This window comes from Hypanus sabinus, chromosome 8 (assembly GCF_030144855.1).
Source record: "Hypanus sabinus isolate sHypSab1 chromosome 8, sHypSab1.hap1, whole genome shotgun sequence".
In the NCBI taxonomy this organism is placed as follows: Eukaryota; Metazoa; Chordata; class Chondrichthyes; order Myliobatiformes; family Dasyatidae; genus Hypanus; species Hypanus sabinus.
Genome location: NC_082713.1, coordinates 31,315,127 through 31,326,404, shown reverse-complemented (window position 1 = coordinate 31,326,404; position 11,278 = coordinate 31,315,127). Strand labels below are relative to the sequence as shown.

The following is an 11,278-nucleotide window of genomic DNA, read 5'->3' as shown; positions in this document are numbered from 1 at the left end:
TCTCAGGATGGATCTGAGGTGTTGGTCAGTTAACTTGGATCTGTGGCTGGCTTTGTTGATGTTCATGACGCTGAACACCTGTTCACACAAATAGGTCGAGCCGAACAAAGAGTAAAGCGCAAATGTGGAGTAATACGCTGCACCTCAACAAAGATCAATGTGTAGCGGTGTGCTACATGCAGCGCTAAAATTACAACACGGAGTCGGTAACTGCAGTCAAAGAAAAAAACTTTATTCGAAATCCCCAGCCTCACTTTTAAGCCTCCCTCAACCTGCCCCCCGTGGCGCAGAGGCTCCAAAGCTCTGTGCTCGCAAATCCCCACAGGCTATCTCCCTTAGCTGGAACGCTGGCTAAATGTGAGCCGGTTCGGATGTGCCAGGAAATGGGTCGCCACAAATGTATATAGAGTGCATCATCTATTGGGAAAACGCCAGAATTGCGGTGAAAAAACGTTAACAAGGTTTATTAATATAATTTCATCAAGTTCTGCGGGCCGGATTAAAAAGCTTAACGGGCCGCATGTGGCACCCGGGCCGTAGTTTGCCCATGCCTGGTCTATGAGGTGTTTCGATGATCTTTTTGTCTCCACAGATGTATTGCTTTCCTTTGCTGTGTTAATATTAGAGTCTTTCTGAAAAGTCTGGTCAACAAGTTTACTTTTCACACCTGCTTCCAAGATCCTATCTGTTCATCTCTGTATTTGTTCTTGCTACATGGACATAATTTGCTCCACATGCCTCATAACGGAGCTGAGGATTGTGGAGATAATTTTGATTTCCAGTCCTTAACTGGAAGTGGATGACAGACAGATTTTGAACCAAGGTTGCATAATGTGGAAGCAAGACTGGCAACGTCTTTATCCTGATCACTCTGTTCAGCACTGGGCGTGCTGACAATCACTGGTGTAGATGATACAGATGTCTATGGAAGGTGGATTTCTTATGCTTCTCTTGCATAGCCACTCTGGGACTCTCATGCTCTCTTGTTTAACCTCCCTGGAGTTTTCATGGATGTTATGAGCTTCTCGAGTTACATCAGGAAAGCACCTGAGCCCCTCAAAGACGTACTCTTCCATGAGTGACGCCTGGTCACCTTTGGTCTGTGAAGCTACTATGAAAACTCTTCCCACCAGGTTGAGCCTTTCACATGCAGTCAGACCTAATGTTGGTTGCACTTTCTTTTCCACAATCTTCAAGGAGCAGTGCTTCAGGAAGGCAGTGTCCATCATTAAGGATTCCACCAACAAGGACATGCCCTCTTCTCATTGCTACCATCAGGGAGGTATAGAAGCCTGAAGGCACACACACTGCTATTCAAGAACAGCTTCTTCCCCATTGCCATCTGATTTCGAAATGGACGTTGAACCCATGAACAGAACCTCTTTTTTTTTATTTATTTCTGTTTTTGCACTACTGTAATTTATACAGTAAGAATATATATGTATACTTACTGTAATTCAGTTATTTTTCTATATTTATCATGTATTGTACTGCAGCTGCAAAGTGAAGTATCATAACATATGTTGGTTATAGTCAACCTGATTCTACTTCAGAGTCAACTCTGCTGATAAGCCAAAAAAAGGAGGACATCTCAGAAAAGAAAAGCACATTCAGGGTCTTCCTGCAGAGTTTGGTGTGCCAACAAGCAGTGCACATGCAGGAAGAATAAGCTGGGTTATGGAGATTGCTACAAGTTTGCCAGCAATCAGTGTCAGAATCGTCATTACATGACTTGAGAGCTGTTCAATTTAAATGAATTTGATGGATCTTTTAAACTGGCTGATCCACCAAAACAAATTTTCACATCTTTGAGCCACTCACTCAGTGACTATCGTCTAGCAGCACTCAGGTCTATGGCGATGAATGCTTTGAGCGTTTGGTCATGGCTAGAATCATCTCCTATTTCAGTAAGATCCTGGACCCACTGTAATTTGCCCATCACCGCTGTATGGATCTATTTCTTTTAATGCAATGACTCTTCTCAGCACTAATTATTGACTGATAACTTACACATCCACATTGATCTGGTGCTCTCTCTGCTAAGTGAATATACACATCAACTTGGTCTCTGAGTGCGTGCCTTTACTTATTTAATATGAAATTGTACAGACACAACAAATTGTCGATGAGTACAAACCTGAATGTCAACGGACATCACCAACTACACTGTCAGTTATGCGACGACAGAACTCGGAGGAAGGGAGAAAGGTAGCGAGAGGAAAGAGTGAACTGAACCAGTACGGCGAGGGAGAAGGTGGTCACGAATGCTAGAAAAGGGCACAAAAATAATGGTGCACAGTACACAGTGAGAGATGCACAACAAGCAAAGCAAAGTTAGTTGGGAAAATTGATGAACTTGATAGTGCTAATAAGGACTGGGAATAGTATATCGAGAGGGTTGAACTGTATTGTAATGCTAATGATGTGGTTGAGGTAAAGAAACTCTCCACAATTCATAGTTTAATGGGTGCTAGAACATACAATTTCTTACGCAACTTAGTAACTCTTGAAAAGCCAGCAAGCAAGACGTTCGATGAAATTGTTGCCATTTTGCATAACCACTTGAGTTCAAAACCACTACCAATTGCGGAGAGATTTAGATTTCACAAAAGGAACCAAAGGATGAAAACATTTCTGAATACATTGCAGAACTGTACAAATTTTCCCAATACTGTGAGTTTGGAGATTCACTTTCTGATGCATTAAGGGACAGGCTTGTATGTGGCATGCATAATCAAAGCACTCAGAAGAATCTACTGTCAGAAAGTGACTTAACCTTAGAATGGACATTGACCATTGTCATATCATTAGAGACAGCAGCAAAGGACAAGTCAGAATTACAGAAAAAGAGGTTTAGAATGTGAAATTCACAAAATGTCCCTGAATGGTGCAAAAAGCCAAAATTGTTACCAATGTGGCAAATCCATCCATGATGCAAATGACTGTTGGTTCAAAGGAAAGGTTTGCAGAAAGTGTCACAGGCAAGGCCACATAGAGAGAGTGTATAAGTCAGACAAAATGCACAACCAAAGAGAAAAATCACACAGAGTGAAAAGTTTCAAACACAAAACTAAACAAATGCAGAAAGTGACTGCATGTGAAACTGAAGCACACAACACAGAGTCTGACATAGGGGAACTGTCATGCCTAGAACTATATGGCGATACTGAAGCAGTTTGCAAAATCATAAAATGAAGCTGGATACAGGGTCACCTTTGACTACAACAGAATGTTTTCTAAGCTTGGTGATGCTAATGACCTATCAGGTGAGAAAGTGTCTCCCAAAGGCAAACTGAAAGTGAATGTGACATACAGAGGCAAAACACAGCAGTTAGGGATTTATATGTTGAAAAGAGGAAGGCTTGAATGGTTGAGAAAACTCCAACTAGATTGGCACACAATTAAGGCTCTCAATGTGTCATCAACAGGCAACTGCAGCCCAGCCCAAAGATTGTCACAGCTGCTTAATGCTAATAAGAAAGTGTTTGAGAAGGGTATTGGTAAACTCAAAGGCACGAAAGGGAGAATTTAACCAGATGAAGCAGCAACACCAAGATTCCATAAAGCAGTATGTGGCTTCTAGCTTCACACTGAGCGCGCATAACCAGCTGACCAATATCACTTACAGTTCCGGGTGAACCGCCCGCATTGCACACTGGGAACTGAAGTTCTTCATTATGTATACACATAATAACAAACATTCAGCAGTTAAAATTTTGTCACATGGCATACATGGAGAAGGAAACTGAAAATTACAAGTAAGTTACAATTTGCATATGCTAATCTTTAAAATATCTTCAAGTATTCACTTGATTGATGTCCTCAGAAGATACTTTCCGTTCATCCCTCATGTAAACTGGAAATACAATGGATATGAACCTTGCAACCTGTGCAAAAAAGTGCTGTTAATTAGCACTAGTAGATTTTACTTTAGATGATAGAGCTTGTTTCAAGCGCCTTCCAAAATCTTGCATGTTTGGTGATTTGGGCCTAGCTAAAAGCAGACCTCTTCTCTTCTCTCCATTGCTGCTTCCCATTATTTTACTAACTTCTTGGCAGACTTGATGGAAAGCATCATAGACCTCATTACAATTTTCTCTGGCAGAAACTTCATAGTAAGCTCCTCCCATCTCATTTGCCAACTGAATCCCTTCAGTTGTTTCAACTTGCCGTGCGTGAGGTAAATCAGCTTTGTTTCCTATCAACACAAATGGAAGTCGGATGTTGGGATAGATTTTCCTGATTTGCTGATGGAGTGGGCGGAGAGTTTTCCAGCTGTCTGTGTCTGTAAGCGAAAAGACCAAAACAAAACCATCTGCCCAGTGGAGGGATCGAGTTATGACTTCTTGACTCCGAGGATCATCTCCATCTCCCTGCCGTAGGAAAACAAAGAAATAATTTAATGTCAATTTAATCCTATAGCTCCTTGTTAATTAAATAATGCTGCTATTTTGATATCAAATCATATCTGCAGAGCTCAATTCTGCTTTAAAATGAAATTTCAAAATTACTTTTTTCTCCAAAGGTAAGCCGTGGATGCTGGATTTTTGATTGTCTCCTATAAGCAGATTTTGTATTCCATGTTGAATGGTCAGGGGGAACTTCAGAAGTTGGTTATCTGAAATAAAATTGGAAAATACTAGAAATGTGGTCAGCTAGCATCTGCGCCGAAAGAAATAGATTAGCTCTGTTTCTCTCTCCATAGATGCTTCTGGACTCGCTGAGTACTTCCAGTATTATATACCAGGGATCTGTTCTGGGACCCCGCCTCTTTGCGATTTTTATAAATGAGCTGGGTGAGGAAGTAGAGGGAGGGTTATTAAGTTTTTGCTGATGATACAGAAGTTGGGGGTGTTGTGGATAGTCTGGAGGGCTGTCAGAGGTTACAGCGTGACATCGATAGGATGCAGAACTGGACTGAGAAGTGGCAGATAGAGTTCAACCCAGATAAATGTGAAGTGGTTTATTTCAGCAGATCAAATTTGAAGATAGGATATAATATTAATGGTAAGACTCTTGGCAGTGTGGAGGATCAGTGAAAACTTGGGGTCTGTGTCCATAGGACACTCAAAAGTGCTGCACAGGTTGACTATGTGGTTAAGGCGGTGTATGGTGTGAAGGCCTTCATCAACCATGGGATTCAGTTCAAGAGTGGTGGGGCAATGTTACAGCTTTATAAGAGCTTAGGTAGACCCCACTTGGAGTACTGTGTTCCATTTTTGGTCACCTCACTACAGGAAGGATGTGGATACTATAGAGAGAGTACAGAGAAGATTTACAAGGATGTTGCCTAGATTGGAGAGCATGCCTTATGAGAATAAGTTGAGTGAATTCAGCCTTTTCACCCTGGAGTGACAGAGGATGAGAGGTGTATAAGATGATGAAAGGCATCTATCATGTGGATAGCCAGAGCCTTTTTCCCCAGGGATGAAATGGCTAATATGATAGGGCATAGTTTTAAGGTTCTTGGAAGTAGGTACAGAGGGGATGTCAGGTGCAAGTTGTTCACACACAGAGTGGTGGTTGTGTGGAATGCACTGCCAGCGAAGTTGGTAGAAAGAGATACAATAAGGTCTTTTAAGAGATTCTTAGATAGGTACATGGAGCTCAGAAAAATAGAGGGCTATGCGCTAGGGAAATTCTAGGCAGTTTCTAGAGTAGGTTACATGGTCGGCACAACTTTGTGGGGCAAAGGGCCTCTAATGTGCTGTAGATTTTTTATCTTTCTATGTATACTTGTGTAACATACTGTAAGGTTTCACTGCTAATGTAATGGCCTCTCTGTAATATTCCACTGCTGGTTTCTCTGTAGCAGCAATGTTTGGGTTATAACTAGAGATAAGATAACGGAGCATGTTAGCCAATGAGCAGGATGTTGTTCTTCCTTGTGTGTCTGGGAGCTGAGAATTCAGGGTCTTTTGCCAGGGAGTTATGAGGAGAGAAGACGTGAATGCAGAGAGTTGATAGACCACGGGACGGAATGGACTTGGAGCAAGGGTTCGAAGGTCAACAACGATCAGAGGAGGTTGATGGTGGATGACCAGTGAGCTCCAACATTGCACAATAGACTGTTTCATGAGAATGGGCCCTTCTCCTTTTTTTTGTTTTCTCTACTAACCGCATCGTCAAATTAAGAATTATAAAGCTCAATTGTTTAATTGCATATTGTGTACTGTTTATTTCGGGGCACTGATTTGTAACAGGGGACACATCACACAGCATCCACCCAAATGAGATTTCTTAAGTTTGGCCAGGCCAGGGGCTATCATCCCCTTTATTAAGCCACTAGCCAAAGCAAGAGTTACATTTATATCCTAAATCCTAATTGTACTTCAGCTCCAGCAGTTACTATTAATGGATTCCATTTTCAAAAATTAAACAGTCATTTTAATCTATGTAGTTTACAACATTTTAAGATAATCTCATTTGAAATGTTATCATGTAATGCTGTTTATTCCTCGACATGCTATTGAAAGTAATTTTTGTTCCAGAGTGAAACATGACCATTACTGGGTGGTTTTACATTAACATGAAAATTTGATTTTGTGCTTTCTAGCATAGTGGTACTTCTGATCCAATTTTCATATGTTGTCCCAGAAGACATCATTGCCCAGGTGCCCAGGAGATACCAGGTAAAGTAGTTGATAATGGAATTAAAACAGCCAGCACAGCTTATAATTTCATTTACAGAGTGATAGGTTGGAAGTATAAGGAATTTAAATTAAATGTGGTAAAATCTTTATTACACTTCAACAAAGTTATGTGAACTGTTCCGATTTTCACATTATGTATAGAGACACTGGAGATTTTGTAAGAATATTGACTAAATCGATATGGGAAATGAAAAGTTGGACAAGTTAAGAAATTTAAGAAGGTGGATGAAGTTGAAAGATTGCAGAGAAAATTTACAAGGATGTTGCCCGGACGGGAGGACCTGAGGACCTAGGGAAAGATTGACTAGGTTGGGACAATATTCACTGGAACATAGAAGACTGAGAGGAGATTTGATAGAGCTATATAAAATTATGAGAGTAATAGATAGGTTAAGTGCAAGCAGGCATTTGTCAATGAGGGTGGGTGGACAAGAATGAGAGGTCATGGGTAAAAGGCAAAAGGTAAAAAGTTTAAGGGAAATATGTGGGGAAACTTCTTCCCTCGGAGGGTTGAGAGAGTATGGAACAAGCTGCCAGTGCAAGTGGTGCACATGAGCTCAATTTCAACTTTTGAGAGAAGTTTGCATAGATAGGTAGATGTTAGGGGTATGGAGGGCTACAGTCCTGGTGCATTTTAAATAGTTTAGCATGGACTGGATGGGCCAAATGGCCTGTTTCTATGTTGTACTTTACTATGACTGCTTGACTCAATTAGTGGTCTTCAAGATTATTAAAAGACTTTACTGGAATTCATTAGAGAGGTTTTGTGGGAGTCCCAAAATAGGAGAAATAATTATAAAATTTCATTAAAAAAATCCAGCATGGAATCAAGGAGAAATTTCTAAACCCAGAATTTTTTAGCATCAGGAGATGCTACACAAGGAACAATTTGGCCAGCCAGAGTTCAAAGTTCCATCATTACAGGAGGAGGAAAGCAAACTTGAAACATTAATACTTGCTGATCAGCTGAGCAGAACTTTTCCGTCTTATAGATCTGAAATATTGGTGTAAAATTTATACCTATTCATCTTAGGTTGAATGTTCAAACTGCACTACCATAACTTGTAACTGAATATACTGCTTGTCCATTCATTTGATGTCAGTCTCAGGGTTTACCTGATCTTGGTCAGTGGTATGATGCACTTCTTGCTTAATACTTTACCGGTGGCCTTGGTGCCTTTTGTAGAAATTTATTTCTTGGTAACTGACCAACAGTAACAATACATCACATTAGAACCCATCAAAATGTATTCTAACTCTGAGTTATTACAGTGTTCAAAGTTTGAACATTATAATAAATTATCAGAATATAGCTTGCATTGTTCTATGAAGTTCAATGTAAAATTATTATCACATTTGTTAACGTGGAGCAGGAAGTGAGTTTGTAAATCTGGCAGGAGCAAAGGATATTAGGAATGATGTGAACTGAATGCTTTGGGAGGCTGTGGGACAGGTGGCAGAGGAGGAGTGCCAGGGGAGTGGGGGACGGGTGGGGGGGGGGTTGTAGACACACCCAGCTCTGAAACACCAGAAAAGGTCATTTGATTCCAAACAGCTGGCTTATTTTTCATTACAGAATGTCTCTCTGGTGCTTCCAGCTCCCTCCCCTCTCCTTTCCCCCAACCATGATCACCCTCTCCCTTTCAACTCTGAGTCCACAATAGAGACCATATCAGAATCAGGTTTATCATCACTCACATATGTCATGAAATTTTTTACTTTTGTGGCAGCAGTAGTGCGCAATATATGAAGGTACTACAATGCAAATGTTTTAGGCAGCTTGCCTATATTTATGTGCCTAAAATTTTTGTACATTACTATAGTTACCATCTGCTACCATGAGATTAATTTTTTCCCAGACATGTACAGGAAAATACAGAAATACGATAGAATTTGCAATAAAGAAATACAATAGAATTTTCTCTAAAACTGTACATAAACAAAGACTGACAAACAGCTGATGTGAAAAAGACAAACGGGAAATAAAATTAATACTGAGAATGTGAGTTGTAAATGTCCCTGAAAGTGTGTGTGCAGGCAGGTCATAGAATCAGTTCTGAGTAGTAGTGACTGAAGTTCCCACCTCATTTCAGGAAGCCGACTGTTGTGGGTTAATAACTTTTCCTGAACCTCGTGGTGTGGCGCTTAAGGCTTCTGTGCTTCCTGCCCAATAGTAATCGCGAGACGAGGGCAAGCCTGGATGGTGGGGGTCTTTGATGACAAATACTTCTTTCTTGTGGCAGCACTCCATGTAAGTGTACACAATGGTGGAAAATGTTTTGCAATCCAAGCTCCCAAATTGACAAGCTGTCAAACTCCAAATCTCTAATCTACAAGAGTATTAGCCTGGATTGGCATTTCAACAATTGGAGAAGTACAGCACAGCCCATCTAGTCCAGGACTGTTAATTCCCATCGACCTACACCAGAACCATAACCCTTCATACCCCTACTATCCATATACCTGTCCCCATTTCTCTTAAACATTGAAATTGAGTTCACATGTACCACTTGTGCTGGCAGCTCCCTCCACACTTTCACAACCCTCTGAGTGAAGAAGTTTCCCCTCATATTCCCCTTAAACTACTCACCTTTCACCCTTAACCCATGACCTCTGATAGAAGACCCACCCAACCTCAGTAGAAAAAGCCTGCTTGCATTTACCCTATCTATACTCCTCAATTTTGAATTACCTCCATCAAACATGCTCTCGGTCTTCTCCATTCATCTCTCTGACGGCTGTTCTTATGACTTATTGTAATGACATGTTCTGTGTATTCCATTTTGTAACATTTCCAATGCCAAAATTCATAAATTTTCAAGTGATTGTGATAAGGAAAGCAATTGAACTTTAATCAGTGAGAAAGTTGATTGTATCACTATCAGATGTGCACGAAAACTATTAGCTAGTAATTCTGGATAAGCATCAAATATATAGTGTAGTGTATGTATTTTACATAACGCAGTGTACTTGGACTACACTGTAGCTCCAACTGCATTGTGCTGTGGTGCAGTGCCACCCCAATTTATGCTGCTGCATCACACTCCATCATCTGGGTTTAGTCCTAATCTTGTGGAGTCAGTGAAGACTGGGCACATTTCTTTCAGGTATTCTGATTTCAAAGATTGAGAGTAGATTTATGATCAAAGTATGTATACAGTATACAACCCTGAGATTCATCTTCCCACCGACAGCCAGGAAACAGAGAAACGCCATGGAACCGGTTCAAAGAAAAACATCAAACACCCAACATACAAAGAAAAAGAACTAATTGCATAAACGGCAAAAAACGAGTGAAAAACACAGAATATAAAACATCAAACCACAGGGTCATTGAGCCAGTCTAGGAATGTTCAGTTAAGTTCAATTTAGTGCTGTGTCATTCGTTGACTGCAGGCCACAGAGCCAGACAGCCCTGGTCAAAATCACACAGAATGGCAATAAAAAATTGTAACTAGACACCAGGAACACATAACTTCAACCTTAGAGTCCAATCCACTAACCGAGTAGATTAAATGTTACCCAAAATCCGAGACTCCAGCAGCATTGAGTGAGAGGGAGACAGACTGCTCAAACACAGGCACCTTCCTCCAAGAGCAACAAGCGAGATATTGGTAAAACGCAGGCGCCTTCCCCTGGCAGGAGTGAGCAAGTGGCAGAAACAGACCTGTTAAACGCAGGCAGACAGCGCTGAACACCTGCTCGCCTACTACTCTCATGTTCATTGATTTCAATTTTGCTTGATGCTTTAATCAGCGAGATCAGTGAGAAATGGTGACAGTTATGGGCTCACTCCCTGCCTCCAGGCCACACACTCTACTGGAATCCTCACCAAACACCTTGGAGACCGTAAAGCACCAGATCACTCAATCAGCCCAAAAACACACCATCAAAATGTAGATCACAGGTTCCAATGGCATGCAGCTTAGTAGCAGAATAATCTTTGAAAGAATAAGTAGTTTTGTGAACTGGCTGAAGTCAAATCAAGTTTATCATCATTTAACTACGAGGGGTGATTGATAACTTTGTGGCCTAAGGTAGAGTTATTAACTTTGAACTTTCTGCATAATCACTCAAAGAGTTGACCTGCATAATCACTCAAAGAGTTGAACTTATCAATCACCTATGCTGTGGACACTTTCAGGAGGTCCAAGATCTGTATGCTCCATGACCGCTGGACTAAGTGTGTAAATATAGGAGGGGACTACGTTGAAAAATAAACGTGCTAGGTTTTCTAAAATTGACTCCGACCTTAGGCCACGAACTTATCAATCACCCTTCGTGTGCACATGTACATAACTATATGTTATATATGGTTATGTACCAGGGTCTAAAGCACAGTAATGCACAGAACACACAATAATTTATGAAGGAAAGGATAAAATCTGCAGATGAATCACACATAAATAACAAACTAAAGTGCATTCATATTAAATATTGTACTAAAACAGATTAACCAGTGACACTTAGAACATGATGCAGGATGAAATTCAGAAGCCCAATGTCCTGGGGAAGAAATCATTTCTCATCCTGACCGTTCTTGTTTTATACATCATAGTCTCCTGCCAGATGGTTAAAAAGTCGAAGAGGCTGGATGGATGGGTGGGATCTTTAATGATGCTAAG

The 11,278-nt window shown here is 40.8% G+C and overlaps 1 protein-coding gene across 2 annotated transcripts in view; it reads right to left on the bottom strand.

Annotated features, from left to right (window-relative positions):
• Window positions 1–211: 211 nt before the first annotated feature.
• LOC132398023 (ras-like protein family member 11A-like) overlaps window positions 212–11,278 on the bottom strand; it is a 39,093-nt gene continuing 28,026 nt past the window's right edge. For both annotated transcript variants that reach the window (XM_059976926.1, XM_059976927.1), the window contains one exon: window positions 212–4,373. In XM_059976926.1, coding sequence (XP_059832909.1) covers window positions 3,906–4,373 — 468 coding nt within the window. In that variant the 3' untranslated portion in view covers window positions 212–3,905. The remainder of the gene's footprint in view (window positions 4,374–11,278) is intronic.